This window comes from Pseudophryne corroboree, chromosome 1 (genome assembly GCF_028390025.1).
Source record: "Pseudophryne corroboree isolate aPseCor3 chromosome 1, aPseCor3.hap2, whole genome shotgun sequence".
Classification (NCBI taxonomy): Eukaryota; Metazoa; Chordata; class Amphibia; order Anura; family Myobatrachidae; genus Pseudophryne; species Pseudophryne corroboree.
The window spans coordinates 25,389,450-25,412,685 of NC_086444.1; the positions used below are offsets into that span (position 1 = coordinate 25,389,450).

The following is a 23,236-nucleotide window of genomic DNA, read 5'->3' on the forward strand; positions in this document are numbered from 1 at the left end:
CGGAGGAGAAGGCCAGGGAGTTATCCGAGCTAGTCAGGAACCTCCTAAAACCAGGACAAGTGTCAGTGCATCAGTGCACGAGAGTCCTGGGAAAAATGGTGGCTTCTTACGAAGCGATTCCATTCGGAAGATTTCATGCAAGACACACAGGGAAGAAATTTCCAGGGCTTGTGGTCAAGCATGGAAACGTCTCTTCACATAAATATCCTAGAGCTAAGGGCCATTTACAATGCCCTAAGTCAAGCAAGGCCTCTGCTTCAGGGTCAACCGGTATTGATCCAGTCGGACAACATCACGGCTGTCGCCCACGTAAACAGACAGGGCGGCACAAGAAGCAGGAGGGCAATGGCAGAAGCTGCAAGGATTCTCCGCTGGGCGGAAAATCATGTGATAGCACTGTCAGCAGTGTTCATTCCGGGAGTGGACATCTGGGAAGCAGACTTCCTCAGCAGACACGACCTCCACCCGGGGGAGTGGGGACTTCATCCAGAAGTCTTCCAAGTGATTGTAAACCGTTGGGAAAAACCAAAGGTGGACATGATGGCGTCCCGTCTCAACAAGAAACTGGACAGATATTGCGCCAGGTCAAGGGACCCTCAGGCAATAGCGGTGGACGCTCTGGTAACTCCGTGGGTGTTCCAGTCGGTATATGTGTTCCCTCCTCTTCCTCTCATACCAAAAGTACTGAGAATCATAAGAAGGAGAGGAGTAAGAACGATACTCGTGGCTCCGGATTGGCCAAGAAGAACTTGGTACCCGGAGCTGCAAGAGATGCTCACGGAGGACCCGTGGCCTCTACCTCTAAGGAAGGACCTGCTCCAGCAGGGACCTTGTCTGTTCCAAGACTTACCGCGGCTGCGTTTGACGGCATGGCGGTTGAACGCCGGATCCTGAAGGAAAAAGGCATTCCAGATGAAGTCATCCCTACCCTGATCAAGGCCAGGAAGGATGTAACTGCAAAACATTATCATCGCATTTGGCGAAAATATGTTGCGTGGTGTGAGGCCAAGAAGGCCCCTACGGAGGAATTTCAACTGGGTCGTTTCCTACATTTCCTGCAAGCAGGATTGTCTATGGGCCTAAAATTAGGATCCATTAAGGTTCAAATTTCGGCCCTGTCGATCTTCTTCCAGAAAGAACTGGCTTCAGTGCCTGAAGTTCAGACGTTTGTCAAAGGGGTACTGCATATACAGCCTCCTTTTGTGCCTCCAGTGGCACCTTGGGATCTCTATGTAGTTTTAGGGTTCCTAAAATCACATTGGTTTGAACCACTTGCCACAGTGGATTTGAAATATCTCACATGGAAAGTGGTAATGCTGTTGGCCCTGGCTTCAGCCAGGCGCGTATCAGAATTGGCGGCTTTATCCTATAAAAGCCCTTACCTGATATTTCATTCGGATAGGGCGGAATTGAGGACTCGTCCTCAATTTCTCCCTAAGGTGGTTTCAGCGTTTCACATGAATCAACCTATTGTGGTACCTGTGGCTACTAGGGACTTGGAGGACTCCAAGTTGCTGGACGTAGTCAGGGCCCTGAAAATATATGTTTCCAGGACGGCTGGAGTCAGAAAATCTGACTCGCTGTTTATACTGTATGCACCCAACAAGCTGGGTGCTCCTGCTTCTAAGCAAACGATTGCTCGTTGGATTTGTAGTACAATTCAACTTGCACATTCTGTGGCAGGCCTGCCACAGCCAAAATCTGTAAAAGCCCATTCCACAAGGAAGGTGGGCTCATCTTGGGCGGCTGCCCGAGGGGTCTCGGCTTTACAACTTTGCCGAGCAGCTACTTGGTCAGGGGCAAACACGTTTGCTAAATTCTACAAATTTGATACCCTGGCTGAGGAGGACCTGGAGTTCTCTCATTCAGTGCTGCAGAGTCATCCGCACTCTCCCGCCCGTTTGGGAGCTTTGGTATAATCCCCATGGTCCTTACGGAGTTCCCAGCATCCACTAGGACGTCAGAGAAAATAAGAATTTACTTACCGATAATTCTATTTCTCATAGTCCGTAGTGGATGCTGGGCGCCCATCCCAAGTGCGGATTGTATGCAATACTTGTATATAGTTATTGTTACAAACAAATCGGGTTGTTTATTGTTGGAAGCCATCTTTTCAGAGGCTCCTACGGTTATCATACTGTTAACTGGGTTCAGATCACGAGTTGTACGGTGTGATTGGTGTGGCTGGTATGAGTCTTACCCGGGATTCAAGATCCTTCCTTATTATGTACGCTCGTCCGGACACAGTATCTTAACTGAGGCTTGGAGGAGGGTCATAGGGGGAGGAGCCAGTGCACACCAGCTAGTCTAAAGCTTTTACTTTTTGTGCCCAGTCTCCTGCGGAGCCGCTATTCCCCATGGTCCTTACGGAGTTCCCAGCATCCACTACGGACTATGAGAAATAGAATTATCGGTAAGTAAATTCTTATTATTTTAAATAGGAACAGTGCGCACATTCAGTTCACAGTTCAAAAGGGGCGTGTTCTTGCTGGGAAGGGGCATGTCCACACAATAGTACCCCCAATTCCAAATACAGCACACAGTACTGCAACTTTATTCACATTTTATCATGTGATAGTGTCCCTTATTCACGTTACATCACACAGTAGTACCACTTTACCTTATATACATTACTCCTCACAGTAGAGCCCCTTATCCACATTACATCATACTGAATGGCTCCTTATTCACATTACACCAAACCATATTGCTCTTTATTCACATTACACCACACAGTAGTGCCCTTTCTATACATTACCCCACACAGTAGAGCACCTTATTATACACATAATGCCACACATTGGTAATGCAATTATACATCTAATACCACACAGTAATGCCCCTTACACATATGACACACATTATTAATGTCCTTATAAACATAATGCGCCTTACACATTATGCCAACCTTTATTAATGTCCTTATACACATAATGTCCCTTACACATATGACACACATTATTAATGTCCTTATAAACATAATGCACCTTACACATTATGCCAACCTTTATTAATGTCCTTATACACATAATGTTCCTTACACATATGCCGCACATTATTAATGCCCTTATACATATGACACACATAATGTCCCTTATACATATGCCGCACACTACTGCACAACCAACCCACTCACACACACCCAGCCACTAACACTGTGACCTCTTCCTCTGCTGGATATATATGTGTCCTCATACATCTTGCCTCAATACGCTATGAGCAGGTGATGCCTGGCGTGAGTCAGCTGGCAGCTCTGCTAATTTTGGGCACCTTTTTTTAAGAAAATGCATCTTATTTGCATTGCTATGTGGCTAGGATGCATAAGCTGCTTCTGCTGATTAAACTGATATGCAGCATGCCTATATTCTGTGTGAGACTGTGGCTGTATCTGCATATGAAATGCTACACACAGAATATAGGCATGCCGCATATCATTTTAATCAGCAGAAGCTGCTTGTGCCCCTAGTTTGCCTATGCCTAGGGCCGGCTCTGGATATACATGTGTACTACTGTCCCTAACACCAGCTCTGTGATACACTGCCTCATGTGTGTGATATACCTGTGCACTACTGCCCATAGCACCAGCTCTGTGTATACAATGACCCATATGTGGGATATACCTGTGCACTACTGCCCATAGCACCAGCTCTGTGCATGCAATGCCCCATATGTGGGATATACCTGTGCACTACTGCCCATAGCACCAGCTGTGTATACAATGACCCATGTGTGGGATATACCTGTGCACAACTGCCCATAGCATCAGCTCTGTGTATACAATGACCCATATGTGGGATATACCTATGCACTACTGCCCATAACACCAGCTCTGTGCATACAATGACCCATATGTGGGATATACCTATGCACTACTGCCCATAGCACCAGCTCTGTGTATACAATGACCCATGTGTGGGATATACCTGTGCACTACTGCCCATAGCACCAGCTCTGTGTATACAATGACCCATATGTGGGATATACCTGTGCACTACTGCCCATAGCACCAGCTCTGTGTATACAATGACCCATGTTTGGGATATACCTGTGCACTACTGCCCATAGCACCAGCTCTGTGTATACAATGACCCATGTGTGGGATATACTTGTGCACTACTGCCCATAGCACCAGCTCTGTGTATACAATGACCCATGTGTGGGATATACCTGTGCACTACTGCCCATAGCATCAGCTCTGTGTATACAATGACCCATGTGTGGGATATACTTGTGCACTACTGCCCATAGCACCAGCTCTGTGCATACAATGCCCCATGTGTGGGATATACCTGTGCACTACTGCCCATAGCACCAGCTCTGTGTATACAATGACCCATATGTGGGATATACCTGTGCACTACTGCCCATAGCACCAGCTCTGTGTATACAATGACCCATATGTGGAATATACCTGTGCACTACTGCCCATAGCACCAGCTCTGTGTATACAATGTCCCATATGTGGGATATACCTGTGCACTACTGCCCATAACACCAGCTCTGTGTATACAATGTCCCATATGTGGGATATACCTGTGCACTACTGCCCATAACACCAGCTCTGTGTATACAATGACCCATGTGTGGGATATACCTGTGCACTACTGCCCATAGCACCAGCTCTGTGTATACAATGACCCATATGTGGGATATACCTGTGCACTACTGCCCATAGCACCAGCTCTGTGTATACAATGACCCATATGTGGAATATACCTGTGCACTACTGCCCATAGCACCAGCTCTGTGTATACAATGACCCATATGTGGGATATACTTGTGCACTACTGCCCATAGCACCAGCTCTGTGTATACAATGACCCATATGTGGGATATACCTGTGCACTACTGCCCATAGCATCAGCTCTGTGTATACAATGACCCATATGTGGGATATACCTGTGCACAACTGCCCATAGCACCAGCTATGTGTATCCAATGCCCCATGTGTGGGATATACCTGTGCACTACTGCCCATAACACCAGCTCTGTGCATACAATGACCCATGTGTGGAATATACCTGTGCACAACTGCCCATAGCACCAGCTCTGTGTATACAATGACCCATGTGTGGAATATACCTGTGCACAACTGCCCATAGCACCAGCTATGTGTATACAATGACCCATATGTGGGATATACCTGTGCACTACTGCCCATAGCACCAGCTATGTGTATCCAATGCCCCATGTGTGGGATATACCTGTGCACTACTGCCCATAGCACCAGCTATGTGTATCCAATGACCCATGTGTGTGATATACCTGTGCACTACTGCCCATAGCACCAGCTCTGTGTATACAATGACCCATGTGTGGGATATACCTGGGCACTACTGCCCATAGCACCAGCTCTGTATATACAATGACCCATGTGTGGGATATACCTGTGCACTACTGCCCATAGCACCAGCTCTGTGTATACAATGACCCATATGTGGGATATACCTGTGCACTACTGCCCATAGCATCAGCTCTGTGTATACAATGACCCATATGTGGGATGGGTGTAGTACGGGTGACCGGCGGTCTCCTGACCGCCGGTCACCTTACCGACGCCGGGATCCCGGCAGCATACCGACGCCGGGATCCCGGCGGGGAGGGGCGAGTGCAGCAAGCCCCTTGCGGGCTCGCTGCGCTCGCCACGCTGCGGGCTCGGTGGCGACCTGCGGTCGCCACGGGTTCTATTCCCACTCTATGGGTGTCGTGGACACCCACGAGTGGAAATAGTCCCTGTTGGTCGGCATGCCGACCATCGGAATAGTGAGCCGTCGGGCTCACGGAGGAGGTCATGTGACTGTCGGTCAGCCGACCGGCGGTCACATGACTACCACCCATGTGGGATATACCTGTGCACTATTGCCCATAACACCAGCTCTGTGCATACAATGCCCCATGTGTGGGATATACCTTTGCACTACTGCCCATAGCACCAGCTCTGTGTATACAATGACCCATGTGTGGGATATACCTGTGCACTACTGCCCATAGCACCAGCTGTGTGTATACAATGACCCATATGTGGGATATACCTGTGCACTACTGCCCATAGCACCAGCTGTGTATCCAATGACCCATATATGGGATATACCTGTGCACTACTGCCCATAGCACCAGCTCTGTGCATACAATGCCCTATATGTGGGATATACCTGTGTACTACTGCCCATAGCACCAGCTCTGTGACACACTGCCCCATGTGTGGGATATACCTGTGCACTACTGCCCATAGCATCAGCTCTGTGTATACAATGACCCATGTGTGGGATATACCTGTGCACTACTGCCCATAGCAACAGCTGTGTGTGTATACAATGACCCATATGTGGGATATACCTGTGCACTACTGCCCATAGCACCAGCTGTGTATCCAATGACCCATATGTGGGATATACCTGTGCACTACTGCCCATAGCACCAGCTCTGTGCATACAATGCCCTATATGTGGGATATACCTGTGTACTACTGCCCATAGCACCAGCTCTGTGACACACTGCCCCATGTGTGGGATATACTTTTGCACTACTGCCCATAGCACCAGCTCTGTGTATACAATGACCCATGTGTGGGATATACCTATGCACTACTGCCCATAGCATCAGCTCTGTGTATACAATGACCCATGTGTGGGATATACCTGTGCACTACTGCCCATAACATCAGCTCTGTGCATACAATGACCCATATGTGGGATATACCTGTGCACTACTGCCCATAGCAACAGCTCTGTGCATACCATGCCCTATATGTGGGATATACCTGTGTACTACTGCCCATAGCACCAGCTCTGTGACACACTGCCCCATATGTGGGATATACCTTTGCACTACTGCCCATAGCACCAGCTCTGTGTATACAATTACCCATGTGTGGGATATACCTGTGCACTACTGCCCATAACATCAGCTCTGTGTATACAATGACCCATATGTGGGATATACCTGTGCACTACTGCCCATAGCACCAGCTCTGTGCATACAATGCCCTATATGTGGGATATACCTGTGTACTACTGCCCATAGCACCAGCTCTGTGACACACTGCCCCATGTGTGGGATATACCTTTGCACTACTGCCCATAGCACCAGCTCTGTGTATACAATGACCCATGTGTGGGATATTCTTATGCACTACTGCCCATAGCATCAGCTCTGTGTATACAATGACCCATGTGTGGGATATACCTGTGCACTACTGCCCATAGCACCAGCTCTGTGCATGCAATGCTCCAAATGTGGGATATACCTGTGCACTACTGCCCATAGCACCAGCTGTGTATCCAATGACCCATATGTGGGATATACCTGTGCACTACTGCCCATAACACCAGCTATGTGTATACAATTACCCATGTGTGGGATATACCTGTGCACTACTGCCCATAGCACCAGCTATGTGTATACAATTACCCATGTGTGGGATATACCTGTGCACTACTGCCCATAGCACCAGCTCTGTGTATACAATGCCCCATGTGTGTGATATACCTGTGCACTACTGCCCATAGCATCAGCTCTGTGCATACAATGCCCCATGTGTGTGATATACCTGTGCACTACTGCCCATAGCATCAGCTCTGTGCATACAATGCTCCATGTGTGTGATATACCTGTGCACTACTGCCCATAGCATCAGCTCTGTGTATACAATGACCCATGTGTGGGATATGCCTGTGCACTACTGCCCATAGCACCAGCTGTGTGTATACAATGACCCATATGTGGGATATACCTGTGCACTACTGCCCATAGCACCAGCTCTGTGCATACAATGCCCTATATGTGGGATATACCTGTGTACTACTGCCCATAGCACCAGCTCTGTGACACACTGCCCCATGTGTGGGATATACCTTTGCACTACTGCCCATAGCACCAGCTCTGTGTATACAATGCCCCATATTTGGAATATACAGCGCTGCCTCTAAATGAAAGCTCTGTGGGGTCCTAAATGCAGGGACATGTCACGCACGTGGAAATGTCAGCCTGTTCCCATCAGACGCTGGAGGGGACAGAATAGTCTTCATGTTATAACAAGCAGCATAGTTTATCTGTGCCCGAGTCAGCGTGCGGAATGTGACGTGTCTGATGTGCGCTGGACGGGTAGGTGGAGAGTCGCGGACGGGGATAAACACCTTTCACTATCATTTACAATTAATAACAGCTGTGACCGACGCATGATTTAATGTGGACGATTATGTGTATGTACAAATGTTACTTTCATCTAAATATTATTTATTAACAGCCACTTAAATAGTGACAGCATATTACTATGTGCAGTTTGGATATAATTATAATACTGTACATCACTGTGTGTGACATCCCTGAGATCGGATGAGGTGAATACGGAAGAATGAGAGAGATTATTATATTATATTATGGATTTCCAAACGGATTCTGATTTTATATTTTTCTTTTGTCTTTTAGTTAGGAGAGGTCCATTATAGGCACGGAGAGGCCCAGTCCTCCCACCCAGCCTGAGCACCAGGTTACACACCCAGAGTACAATATGGGGTCAGAAGATGCCCACACACCAGTCACCAGCACCACCCGGGTCAGCGTTACACCGCCTCACCAGTGTGCCCAGTAATGATCTGACCAGCTTCTATGGAAATAAGGCACGGTGGTGATTTAGGGATTCCACACCATGGCATCGTGTGTGGCCGGGACACTTAAAGGAGAACCCCTTCCCAAAACATCCAGCATCGGCCAGAGGTCATTACGTCACCGTTACATTCTGTTTAGCAAGGAGGTGATGGGAGCAGTGAAAGAGCCCTAGGGGGTCTATTTACTAAGGAGAGAGATAAAGTACCAGCCAAGCGGTTTTTAACAGCCATGTTACAGGCGGGATCCGGTCTGAAGATCGACAGTGTCTAGGTCGACAATGTTTAGGTCGACCACTATAGGTCGACAGTCACTAGGTCGACATGGATGGAAGGTCGACAGGGTTTCTAGGTCGACTTGTGCTAGGTCGACAGGTCTAAAGGTCGACATGAGTTTTTCACATTTTTTTTCTTTTTTTGAATTTTTTCATACTTAACGATCCACGTGGACTACGATTGGAACGGTAAAGTGTGCCGAGCGAAGCGGTAGCGGAGCGAAGGCACCATGCCCGAAGCATGGCAAGCGAAGCGAGCCATGCGAGGGGACGCGCTGCACTAATTTGGGATCCCGGTCACTCTACGAAGAAAACGACACCAAAAAAAAATAAATCCTCATGTCGACCTTTAGACCTGTCGACCTAGCACATGTCGACCTAGAAACCCTGTCAACCTTCCATCCATGTCGACCTAGTGACTGTCGACCTATAGTGGTCGACCTAAACATTGTCGACCTAGACACTGTCGATTTGATGAACCACACCCGTTACAGGCTGTGGGGGTGATTCAGAGCTGATCGTAGATGTGTTCAATTTAGCACATCTATGATCATTTACTCTGACATGTGGGGTACGCCCAGCACAGGGGTAGTCTGCCCCATATGTCTGACCCCCCTCCTCCCCCCCCGCACAGGTGTGAAAGCATCACACTGCGGCAATGCTTTGGCACCCGCCAAGTAGATCCCTGCCTGCGCAGCCTAGCTGCTCTGGCAGGTAGCTACCCACCACGTTCTGGGTCGCAGCGGCTGTGCAGGATGTCACGCAGCCGCCATGGCCCACCTGTGTTGTCCGGACTGTGCACCCCACAGTGGCAAAGTCATTTTCATATATGCAAATTATTTTGCATCTTATTCATTATGTCTATAAAAAGGACCACATTTCCTCAGCCAAAACAGGCCCCGCGGGTGCGTCGGCCCACCGGGAATCTTCCCTGTGAACCCTATGGCCAATCCACCTCTGAAGGTGAGTGTTTTTCTTAGAACTGGTGATGTCGCCCATAGCAACCAATCAGATTCTACTTAACATTTATTTAGCTGCTTCTAGAAGATAATAGACAGAATCTGACTGGTTGCTATGGGCAACATCGCCAGTTCTTGAAAACTCCCACCTTAGTAAATTTCCCCCCTGTGAGTTTTATCACTTGTTGATAAATGAGCCCCTATATTTGTGCTGCATCTTTAGCTTTGTAAATGACCCTTCCTGAATCACTGAAAGGAATATGGCGACTTTATATAATGGAATTTATTCCGAGACATTGCGGCTTAGGGACTGTAATGGGGCAGTAGTAGTCAGGGCCGGCTCGAGGCATGTTCGACTCGAGCGGCCGCGCAGGACGCCACCCTTAAAGGGCGCCGCGTGCTGGCGCCGCCATGTCGGAGCCTGAAGCCGGCCCTGATCTCCCCTGCTGTCCTCCCGCTTGTTAGTGAGCTGTGTGCGCTATGCGGCGCCGGCGTCTGATGTCAGACACCGGCGCCACACAGCGCGCACAGTTCTGTGTCAGACAGCGGCGCGCACAGCAGCACTCCCCCTCCCTCGGCACGGCAGGTACTGGGGGCATATGTGGCACTGTGGGGGGCATTTATCTGGCACTGTGGGGGGCATTTATCTGGCACTGTGGGGGGCATTCATTTATCTGGCACTGTGGGGGGGCATTAATGTATCTGGCACTGTGGGGGGGCATTTATCTGGCACTGTGGGGGCATTTATCTGTGCACTGTGAGGGGGCATTAATGTATCTGGCACTGTGGGGGCATTTCTGGCACTGTGGGGTCATGTATCTATCTGGGTCTGGGGGCATATCTGGCACTGGGGGGGGCATTGATGTATCTGGCACTGTGGCGGCATTTATCTGGCACTGTGATCGGGCATTAATGCATCTGGCACTGTGGGGGCATTTATCTGGCACTGTGAGGGGGCATTAATGTATCTGGCACTGTGGGGTCATTTATCTATCTGGGACTGTGGGGGCATATCTGGCACTGTGGGGGGCATTTATATATCTGGCACTGTGGGGGGTATTTATGTATCTGGCACTGTGGGGGGCATTTATGTATCTGGCACTGTGGGGGGCATTTATGTATCTGGCACTGTGGGGGGCATTTATGTATCTGGCACTGTGGGGGCAATTATGTTTCTCGCACTGCATGTTATGTGCATTTGGCACTGCTGGGGGGCATGTCATGTGCATCTGGCACGGCTGGGGGGCATGTCGTGTCTAGCTGGCACGGCTGGGGGGCATATCATGTAGTGTTCCCATGTCTCAGTGCAATGCCTGGCGCAAAGTGTCTAACGTGCTCTACCTGTCGCAGTGTGTATAGGAGGTTCTACCTGGTGCAATGTGTATTAGCTGCACTACTGTGTGGTGTAATGCGAATTGCCACTATGTGGCCGCGCCCCTTCCCCACGAAGCAACGCACCTAAATTTTTGATGCGCGCCTTCGCTGCGCAAGGTCCATGATTTTGAACGGAGCAACAAGCATTACAGTATGTACATAATTTTGCCCTTCTAACTTAAATATGTGCCCTCCCAAATGCAAAATGTGCCCTCCCCGTGATCAGCACCCCTGCCCTAAAAAAATCCCAGTGAACACTATCATGTGTAGCTGGCACTGCTGGGGGGCATATCATGTGTAGCTGGCACTGCAGCAGGGCATGTCCTGTCTATCTGGCACTGCTGGGGGGTATATCATGTCTATCTGGCACTGCTGGGGGGCATGCCATGTGTAGCTGGCACTGCTGGGGGGCATGTCATGTGTAGCTGGCACTGCTGGGGGCATGTCATGTGTAGCTGGCACTGCTGCGGGGCATGTCATGTCTATCTGGCACTGCACTACTGTAGACATTGTGTGTAGCTGGCACTATACTGGAGACATTGTGTGTAAGGAACACTACTGTAGCTGTTATGTGTAATGCTGCTAATTGTGTGCGTAGAGGGTGTGTGAAAATATATTTATTTATTTGTAGTGTGATAATATGAAGTTGTGAGGCCCCGCCCACTTTTCAGGAGCCCACGCCTACTTTTCCAGGAGCTGAGTATGGGAGGGGGCGCTTTTACATTTTCTCGCACAGGGTGCTAGTAGGCCTGGAGCCGGCCCTGGTAGTAGTAGTCCAGGTACAGAGCGGGGACTGACGCTGTCTCATCCATGCCCACTGCTGCAGTACACAAACCATAGCAGTGACCTGCGCGTGTGTGATCACCTGACTGACCGCCCCCCCACACGCTCCGTAGGCGTGCACGTTCAAAAAGGGGGCATGGCCTCACAGGAAGAGGAGTGGCCTCACAGGCCGACCCCAGTTTTAATCACTCTGGGGGTGCTCCCAGCATTCCCAGATGCTGGGCTGCCCCCAGAGACTCGTCCGTCTGCACTGTTGCCTCATACTCTGTGACAGGAGCCGAGTCCTGCATGTAATGCCATGTCATGACGCCACTGAGCCAATGCCATTTGCCCAGAGCTTTCACTGTGCAGCGCCACCTACCTGAACATATCAGCGGAACGTTGGTGCTGTTGAACACTAAATAGGGGGAGGGACCTGCTTGCACCACCACTGGTGACCCTGCTCTGGGTGCACCCATTATTAAAACACCTACGGTTCTCCTGCTTTCTGGAGATATAGAAAACATAACAGCGTTTCCGGTGATCGACAATATGTCAGGTGTGGGTAACATTACATTATGACGTGTGGTATTAGGCCATGCTTTGTGGCTATGATAATGATAACCACGTGTGGAAGACATGGGCCTTTTAGGGGGTGTGGATTGTAGGATAGGCAGTACATAGATAGACAGTCAAAAGGTCAACCCCAGACAGGCTATAGGTCGATAGGGTCAAAAAGTTGACAGTTAAACGGTCGACATGGACTTAGGTTGACAGGGACAAAAGTAAAAAGTGCAAATAATCGACACAGAAAATGTCAACACTTTTTTTTTTTAACCCTAAACCTCCCGGAAGTGCCTATTCCTACTCCTAACCCTAAATCTAACCCCTACTCCTACAAATAATGAAAATGCGTCAACATTTTTTGTGTCAGCCTTATGACCCTGTCGACCTTCTGACCCTGTCGACCTAAATCCAAGTTGACCATTTAACTGTCACCCTTTGGACCCCGTTGACCATGTGGTGTCCACCTTTTGACTGTCTACCACCTGGATGCCGCTTTTTAGACCCACCTTCAGGACTGCAATGACCGTGCGCACTGGCTGGACGGCGGGGGCACACTGAAGGTGGGGGGGCATCTGTGTATATACTGAACCACACAATATATGTGCAACGTCACTTTTCAGTTTCGCTGCACAACCGTCATCCTCTTTCGAGGTAAGCGGAGAGATTTGCCCATCGCTAGGGGGCAGAGGAGCCAAGATGGTCTTAATCCTTCCGTGTGGAGGTCAGTGATTAGGCTACAAATCTGGGTGACAGCTCGCCCCGTGCAGCCCTCGCTCACCCCCCTGAGCACATACTATCATAAGACTGTGCCCACTGGGGTGGGTGGGCCATCAGCGGGCCACTGCTACACCCCTGCAGAGTGCATGGCCGTAATCTCCAAAGAACACGCTGGCCCAGGACACCATTGGCCAAATGCAGGGTCCTCGTGGGAACTCCTCACTATGTGACGGCCACGGCCGCACCGCCCTACTTACGGTCCTGTTAGAAACAGACGGGTTTCAGCAAGAAAATATAAATGACTATAAATATATTCTGTGCCAGGATAGAGCCTTTGATAAGGGCCAAGAGTAACTTTTATTTCCATACACGATATAGCAGTCATAGAAGATGTCACAATGTTAAAGGAGCAGACTGCATGGGCCAAGAGGTTCTTATCTGCCGTCACATTCTACGTTTCTATGTTCCAGATGAGAGAGATTGCGGAATTATTACCAGCCAACGATAATCCTAACATTAACTCTATAGTATAGATCCCTATCGTCCCCGTTCTTCACTCCAGTGGTTTCATCTTAGTATTGCTGCATACACCCAGAAAGTGGAAAGACACTTGACGTGTTGTGAGTGTGGGGCTGGGTGGGGAGAGGAGTGTCCCAGGACAGAGGATGGGAGGTGTCTGCCTCCAAACTTATAGCCCTGCACACATACATATGCCCTGCTCAGTCTCAGCAGCTGGGAGCATTGCACACATCACACCTCTATCCTGACACAGGCGACACTCACCATGGGGAGACAGAAGGAACTTCTCAAGAGCGTCTCCGGGATGCTGCGGATCCGAAACAAGCTGCTGAGGCAGGCGCTGTCCGAGTGCCTGGGGACCCTGATCCTGGTGGTAAGTCTTATTCGTCATAGAGTCCTTAGAAAGTCACAAGCGGGTGTATTGGTGAGCATGTGCCGTGTGTAAGCTTAACCCCTGGTGCCCCAGACCGGAGAGCTCCTTGTAGGTAGGTGCCTGTGTAGGTTGTTTGCTGCCTTCTGAGTGACACCTGTGGATACAGGACAGTCATTAATGCATCATTTCTGTCATTCGATCTTAATGAAATGGTCCTAGAGCATCTTACGCAGAAACCCCAGGCTCGTCAGCTGTTGTGGGACTACAAGTGGCAGAAGTTCTCTCAGCATTTGGCGAGCCGCAGGTTGCCTGACAGAGGTTCTTATTGGCTGTAACACAGAAGGGGAATCTTGCACAGGGAACGGTCACGTTAAGGTGACATGGGCACAATTGGGCTCCACAAATACAGGGTCTGGGCAGTAAGTCTTGCGTCTCTGCGGAAATCAGGGAGCCGATTGCTTTTAAGAAATTATTTTAATGCTTCTTAAAAAAATGACATTTGTTTTAATTAAACACTTATAAATAGCAATATGTATGTCCCATGCACTCTTGTATTATTTGACTGTAATGTATGAAGCCCTGCATGGTGCAGCCGCTTACCCACGAATGATAGCATTTAATGCACCACACGGGCACTGAGTGGCACCTTATGGGGCAGAGCTGGTGGTCCGGAGCTGCGCAGAATTACATTAGTTACAATCCTGCATTGCTGTTGCATTTATAAGCTGTGGAACCCCGCCGCTTTCACTTCTATATAACTATATATAAGATAGGTCACCCCAACAGTATATAACACCAGCAGAACAGTTACAGCCACCTGTTATTTACAGAGGAAGGGAATACGGTGACCTATTTCCTCTGCACAACTTTCTGCTGTGAGTTAGGTCATAACCCAGCCCTGCCTAACCTAATCCACACCATATATAAGCACAGGGGGGCTGTTACACACGTGCTGCAGAATTACTGGCCGGACACATACATACTGTGTATGTGTCATAGCAGAGCGCAGGGATCAGGCGGCGTCTTTCATATAAAGCCATTCAGTTTGAACCATAACATATTTTTGCTAGAGTCTGGCGCTCTTATCAGCTGCTGGCTGGGTGCGCACTCAGTGTGGCCTCTCAGATGTCACCCCTGAGATAACTGCACTCACTTACCAGTCTGCAGGTCAGGGCTGGGGCAGTCAGCCGTTACTGGTGACCATGAATAGTGCACAGGGACCCTTGTGCCACATTTCTAGTGGTGCACAGGTAAAGGAGAACTTGTGAACACAGCTGGATCTGCGGAGAGGTTTTTTTGGACAGTGCACATTAGGAACAGGTTTATGTCAGACTGGTGTGCACAGTGAAAGTCACTCCGTCCTGTGCCAAACCAAACAGCACTGCACTGCGTTCCTCCTCATCTGGCACACAGGGCAGGACCCAGAGCCGGCCCTAACCAATATGATGCCCTAGGCAAAATTTTGGCTGGTGCCCCCTAGCACCACCGCTAGTTCTGCAGGAGATGCCTGGCATGAGTCAGCTGGCAGCTCTGCTAATGTCGGGCGCCTTTTGTTTATGAAAATGCATCATATTATTTGCATTACTATGTGGCTAGGATGCACAAGCAGCTCCTGCTGATTAAAATGATATGCAGCATGTCTATATTCTGTGTGTGACTGCGGCTGTATCTGTATACGAAATGCTACATTACAGTGATTTCCAGGAATACACGGCAACGTAGCATTTTGTATGCAGATACAGCCGCAGTCACACACAGAATATAGGCATGCCGCATATCATTTTAATGAGCAGAAGCTGCTGGTGCCCCTAGGCATACCAAATGCCCTAGGCATTTGCCTAGTTTGCCTATGCCTAAGGCCGTCTCTGGCAGGAGCGCAGATTACTGAAGCTCCCTCCTGCTTTACTGATGCTCCCTCACACCTTTTGCAGAGTGGGAGAAAATGTGCCGCAAAAAAACATCTGTGGCACAATGTTATATTTAATATAGGGTTCTATGGAATAATACATTGAGATGGAAGCAGATGTTGGGTGCAAGTTAGCCTCAAAGTAACCAGCTGGGTCAGAATTGATCTTGGATGGGATGGCACAATTTGTGAGTTTGGGGCTGAATACAATACAATAAATAGTTCCTGGGTTGCATGCTTTGTACATCTGTCAGTTGGGCACGTGTGGTATTGTTGTAGTTTAGTGTTGACACTGTTTGGGAAGACCTGATGAAGCACTTTGCACTGAGAAACTGTGAAACCACTTCTGCTTTCCAGCTCTTGTTGCAATTCCATGCGTGGCTGGCTTTCTCCATCAATCCAGCGCTCCAATTGCCTAATATCACAAATAAATAACACACACAACTTCTCCACCCAGATGCAGATGTGTCTCACCTCCAGCCCTCAGCTAGGCGGTCACTTGACAACCATCTGACTAATGCAGTTGTCAGCGCTGCCGCCCCTTTTCTATTTTTTATTTTCTCATTGGCTGTCTCAGCTGACTGTCACATGGGTCAGCCAATCGCAATACAGAAGGGGATGGAGCTAGCCCAGTTCTACAGTTAGGCTAGTGCCAGAATTGGCAGAGGGCTATAGGGCAACTTACATATAAACTGAGATGGTGTCCTTGAGGGAGAGGGGGTAATGGTATTTTGAGGGTAACTTCATAGATCTCTCTAGAAACAGCAACATCTGCAGGATGTAAAAAGGGTATAAGCACCTGGAAAGGGGCGGAGCATCATGGCACAATATTAAATCTAAACATTAATATGCCACGTTTCTGGGATAGTAAAGTCAAGGTTTGCTTTAGTCACAATTCAAACTACATATTTTAAAATGCAATTATGGTAAAAGCCTCTAATTTGCAATATACAGTATTTGAGGTGTCCATTTAATAAATTTCTGGAACGGATTAGTTTTTGCTAAAATGTCTAGGTAAAGCCTGGTGGATTAGCATAATTAATGAAGAGCAGTGCTAATGTATTGCACTTTATTACTGATTCCTTCCATCAGGTTTAGTGTTTTTATTTTTCGGAATACAATATTAACAGCTTTGGATGATGCTGATTATCATGCCCATGTTATATTAATATCAGAGCACTGTCTTCCAGTGTTTGTCGCTCTTGCATATTTGCTATGAATTAATGAGCATAATAATAAAGACAGATTTATGGGGAAGTTTTGTAATGATCTGTACTTAAGAAGCGACTGGGCGACTAATTACATTTTCTGGTTACTGGTGATGGGTGCAGTGAGTCAGTCAGTGTTTTAGCAAATAATTGTGTAGATATATACTATGTGACAGTATGTACTGAGAGCAAGGGTGGAGTATATAACTCATAGGAGATTAGGGAGTGGTGTGCACAAAGTGTTGCATAAGGAATATGGGGTGGGGTATATATAATAAAAAATGGTAGTAATATCTATCTCTATCTATCTATCTATCTATCTATCTATCTATCTATCTATCTCTATCTATCTATCTATCTATCTATCTAGCTATCACAAGATTTATCTGAGGTGTGTAGAGTCCTACAACCTAAAAATATAGGCCCTCATTCCGAGTTGTTCGCTCGTTCTTTTTCATCGCATCGCAGCGATTTTCCGCAAACTGCGCATGCGCAATGTTCGCACTGCGATTGCGCCAAGTAAATTTGCTAAGAAGTTTGGTATTTTACTCACGGCATTACGAGGTTTTTCTTCGTTCTGGTGATCGTTGTGTGATTGACAGAAAGTGGGTGTTTCTGGGCGGAAACTGGACGTTTTATGGGAGTGTGAAAAAACGCTGCCGTTTCTGGTAAAAACGCGGGAGTGGCTGGAGAAACGGGGGAGTGTCTGGGCGAACGCTGGGTGTGTTTGTGACGTCAAACCAGGAACGAAACTGACTGAACTGATCGCAGTGGCAGAGTAAGTCTCGAGCTACTCAGAAACTGCTAAGAAATTTCTATTCGCAATTTTGAGAATCTTTCGTTCGCAATTTTGCTAAGCTAAGATTCACTCCCAGTAGGCGGCGGCTTAGCGTGTGCAATGCTGCTAAAAGCAGCTTGCGAGCGAACAACTCGGAATGAGGGCCATTGTTCTAAATATGCTTTTTTATTTTTAAGATGCATTACCATTTATGTCCACTAGGGGTCGAGCTTCCATGAAATCTGCAAACTGCATTTTCAGATTATTTATTTATTAAATAACAGTTTCTTATATAGCGCAGCATATTCCGTTGCGCTTTACAATTAGAACAGTAAAAGAACGAAACTGGGTAAAAACAGACAGACATAGAGGTAGGAGGGCCCTGCTCGCAAGCTTACACTCTATAGGGAAATAGGCATTGATACACAAGGATAGATGCTACCTATTGCATAATGGTCCACCAGATTGCTAGGTTCTTAATGGGTTGTATAGATTACAATGTTGTTTGTAGTCTACACCAGGGCAGGATATATAGGTATATATATCCCCTACTTGGCAATGTCACAAATGTTATATGGAATTTGCCAAAAAGTAGGGTTTTAATGGCGGTAATTACTATCCTCTGTTTGCCCTGACTCACATTTCACTGTCCTTTCTTTCAATTAAAATGCAAATAATCTGCATTATAATTATTATTACCAGTTATTTATATAGCGCATACATATTCCGCAGCGCTTTACAGGGAATATTTGGCCATTCACATCAGTCCCTGCCCCAGTGGAGCTTACACTCTATATTCCCTATCACATGTACACACACACACATTCACACTAGGGTAAATTTTTGTTGGGAGCCAATTAACCTGCCGGTGTATTTTTGCATTGTGGGAGGAAACCGGAGTACCCGGAGGAAACCCACACAAGTACGGGGAGAATATACAAACTCCACACAGATAGGGCCATGGTAGGAATGGAACCCATGACCTCAGTGCTGTGAGGCAGTAATGCTAACCACTACGCCGTCCGTGCTGCCTAATTGGTTATCATTGCTCATCAGGGAACTCCTGTTACAGTCTTATAGATCCTATGTAGCAGAATTTCCTGGACAAGCAATCCGCCGTTACATTTTCCACATTAATCCCACGAGGGACGTTTGGAAACATATTGCTTCCAGTATGCAGTAAATCCATCACTGTGGAAGCAGGGTGTTAGCTGTTTATGCTGCAACGCTCACGCCGCGTTCTCACAAGAGAAATGAGACGATCATTAGTAATTCCTCGCTGGGGGAAGCCTGAATTAATTCACTGGTGTTCTTGCGCTGCGCCCGGCGGCCTAATAAAATCAGATCGGGAGTGAAACGTTTCCCATTGAGAGGGAGATAAGGACAGTCAATGCTTTGTGCGATCTGGCAGGCCTCAGGTAACTTTCTGCCAAAGCCAGTTGTGGGCCTGTGACTCCAAGATGCCCAGGAAGTTTCTGTTTACACTGTGGAGGGTCTGATAAAAGTCTAAAGTCCTTCCTGCACAGGCGGAGGGTGCCAACTCCACAGGATCCCTGGCGAAAGGGCGCGCAGTCTGGAATCCAGGCTCTGACACATCTGCAATGCAGAATACGCCCCACTATGCCTGTATCACCTAGACATGAATTTCCAGGAGACAAATCTATTATACCTCAGTCTGTCTCTGCATACCAGTTTGTTTAGTTCATAGAATGTTTTTAAGCATGGCATGCCTAGCTAGGGATGGCCACCGATGGTCAATTTTAATTTTTAATTGATGGAGGAGATTCGATGGTTCTCCAACTTTGGTGGCTGAGAGGCGGACAGTGTTTTATCTTCAGCGCAGGAGGGCATAGAGCTTAGCCCCGCCTCTGGTGCCCTACTAAGCCCCACCCTAATTGGCACGTCTGCTGCTGTTTCCCACAGTTATAGGTGCAAACCATCAATGGTTTCCCATCTATGGTTTCTTGCCATCAATATTAAGCACCGATGGCAAAATTGATGGTTAACCCACTGATGGCCATCTCTATGCCTAGCCACAGAGCTTGCACTCTAGCTAAAAAAGTATGTTTCTTTTTCCTTCAATATTTTCAATGTACATCTCAAAAACGCCCGCTTCCCACCCCGTTCCGCTTCTTTAAGGAGCCGTAAGTGTAAGATGCAACCGGATCTGTATATGGACGCAAGCGTCAGCCTTTTTTTTTAGTGTGCGAGCACAGTATGGAAATACATAATTTGCACACAAAAAACGCCTCACTGCATTGGATTTGCATTACATACAGTAAATGTTGGGTTAGCCATTATACGTTGTGTGACTGGCGCTGCTCAGGCATCCAGTCTGCATTAGGAGCAAGTGATAATATGATTTAATACAAGTCTATATAGAGGTCTATTTACTAAGCCTTGGAGAGAGATAGAGTGGCCGGAGATAAAGTAGCAGCCAATCAGCTCCTAACTGTCATTTTCCAAACACAGCCTGTAACATGGCAGTTAGGGGCTGATTGGCTGGTACGTTATCTGCATCCACTTTATCTCTGTCCAATGCTCAGTAAATAGATCCCTATGTTCCATTACAAAATGTGACTTCTGTTACAGCGTTTATGATATCAGTTTTGCGCTCACTGTGTGTCTGACATGATACTCAGATTTATTAAGCCTGGTGAAGTGATAAAGTGGAAGGAGAGAAAGCACCAGCCAATCATATCCTAACTAACATGTTACAGGCTGGGTTTGAAAAATGACAGTTAGGAGCTGATTGGCTGGTACTTTATCACAGTCCACTTTATCACTTCACCAGGCTTTATAAATCTGCCGCTCAGACCCCTGAGGCTCCTCTACTAGTGACACCGACCCGTACTTAGTGAAGGACACTAGCAGTTACATACCCCTGGAGTTATTGCCCTTTCTCCTGCTAACCTGAGGACAAATATAGCTCTGTGTCTCCCATAACTGGGATGTCTGCTGCATTCACTTAAGCTCAGGTTGCTGGATGGAGGGTACAAGTCCCCCGACTTCAAGGAGGGAAGGTGCAGTTACAGCCACCACTTGCTCAGCTGATATGTCATTGATGAACCTTATAATAGGGACACATAGCAAAGAACATTCCGCCGAACACAAGGATATTGCTTAGTGACACTATCATGTATGATAGCGTTTTAGTTTGTGTTATCGTGGACTGTGTAACAGACTCCCTATAAAAAACTGAAGCCATGCCTCCCTATGACAATGCCCGCACTGTGCGGGGGCGTCTGCTGTTTGCCAAGTATACAAATTGCAGCGATAAAGCCCTGGAAATTGCACATTAATATACACTCACAAATGCAATTATGAGGCCACATTATGTAAACAATGACAATTTTGCCTTAGACATAACAGTACAAAGGAAAATTATCACTTTCGCCTTAGACATAACAGTACACAGGAAAATTATTACTTTTGCCTTAGACATAACAGTACAGAGGAAAATTATCACTTTTGCCTTAGACATAACAGTACAAAGGAAAATTATTACTTTGCCTTAGACATAACATTACAAAGAAAAATGATCACTTTTGCCTTAGACATAACAGTACAGAGGAAAATTATCACTTTTGCCTTAGACATAACAGTACAAAGAAAAATGATCACTTTTGCCTTAGACATAACAGTACAAAGGAAAATTATTACTTTTGCCTTAGACATAACAGTACAAAGAAAAATGATCACTTTTGCCTTAGACATAACAGTACAAAGAAAAATGATCAGTTTTGCCTTAGACATACCAGTACAAAGGAAAATTGTCACTTTTGCCTTAGACATAACAGTACAAAGGAAAATTATCACTTTTGCCTTAGACATAACAGTACACAGGAAAATGATCACTTTTGCCTTAGACATAACAGTACAAAGGAAAATTCCCCTCCATATTAAATGCAGAAGGTGCAGCTGGAGAGCTGTTAGTCTGTGCAGTCACTTTCCCCTGCCACAATTAGGGGTACATTTGTTATATGTTGTATACAATATATCTAATAATTGCTAGCTATTATATGGTAACACTACCTGGAGAGAAGTGCAGGAGAAGCAGACACTATGATGTCATAGGAAAACATTCTTTTGCTACATGGACCACACTCTACGTCACCTCCAATTCCTGGGTGGGATCCGGCATTGGCAGTGTGAAAGGGGTATAGTAATAACTGGGCATTTACCAAGTCACCACACAGACACGGGTGATGCAAGCACCCACACTATATAGTATATCGCCAGCTTGTGGATTCCTGCCCAACAGGAACCGACTGTGCAAACAGAAACAGGATCCGTAACTTGGCCGGTGCCTCAAAAATTGGGGTGTGGTTCATCAAATCGACAATGTCTAGGTCGACAATGTTTAGGTCGACCACTATAGGTCGACAGTCACTAGGTCGACATGGATGGAAGGTCGACAGGGTTTCTAGGTCGACATGTGCTAGGTCGACAGGTCTAAAGGTCGACATGAGGATTATTTTATTTTTTTTGGTGTCGTTTTCTTCGTAAAGTGGCCGGGATCCCAAATTAGTGCACCGCGTCCCCTCGCATGGCTCGCTTCGCTCGCCATGCTTCGGGCATGGTGCCTTCGCTCCGCTACCGCTTCGCTCGGCACACTTTACCGTTCCAATCGTAGTCCACCTGGATCGTTAAGTATGAAAAAATTCAAAAAAAGTTTTTTTTTTAAAAAACTCATGTCGACCTTTAGACCTGTCGACCTAGCACATGTCGACCTAGAAACCCTGTCAACCTTCCATCCATGTCGACCTAGTGACTGTCGACCTATAGTGGTCAACCTAAACATTGTCGACCTAGACACTGTCGATCTTCAGACCGGATCCCCCAAAATTGTTCCTTTATAAACCATTTAATTTCTATATAGGAAAATAAACACTACTACATTATAGCGCTGTACCTCAGGGCCCGTAAGTGAGCAGCGTCCTAAGGAGCGGAGCCCCCACCCCCCCCCCCCACCCCACCCCATACTATACAGAAAACGTTCCCTTTCCTATAACTTTTCTTACTTTAAAAAACAACTCCACCAGGTTTTATTGTCTGTTAAACATTATCGTCGCTAGAAGTGGCCACTAAAACATTGCAAGGAAGGCAGACAGCCTGTGGCTCTTCAGCTGCTGTGGAACTACTAGTCCCAGCGTGTACTGACAGCTTTTGGTGTGACTATTTCATTTATTTTT

General features: G+C 47.2%; 1 protein-coding gene across 2 annotated transcripts in view; it reads left to right on the plus strand.

The window, feature by feature from the left end:
• AQP3 (aquaporin 3 (Gill blood group)) overlaps positions 1-23,236 on the plus strand; it is a 75,773-nt gene that overhangs the window by 18,011 nt on the left and 34,526 nt on the right. The window contains exon 1 of one of the 2 annotated variants that reach the window (XM_063957977.1): positions 13,885-14,149. The exons of the other annotated variant lie outside the window; for it this stretch is intronic. Within the exon in view, the coding sequence (XP_063814047.1) occupies positions 14,042-14,149 (108 nt within the window). The 5' untranslated portion in view covers positions 13,885-14,041. Of the gene's footprint in view, positions 1-13,884; positions 14,150-23,236 lie in introns of those variants that run through there. 2 annotated transcript variants of the gene reach the window in all.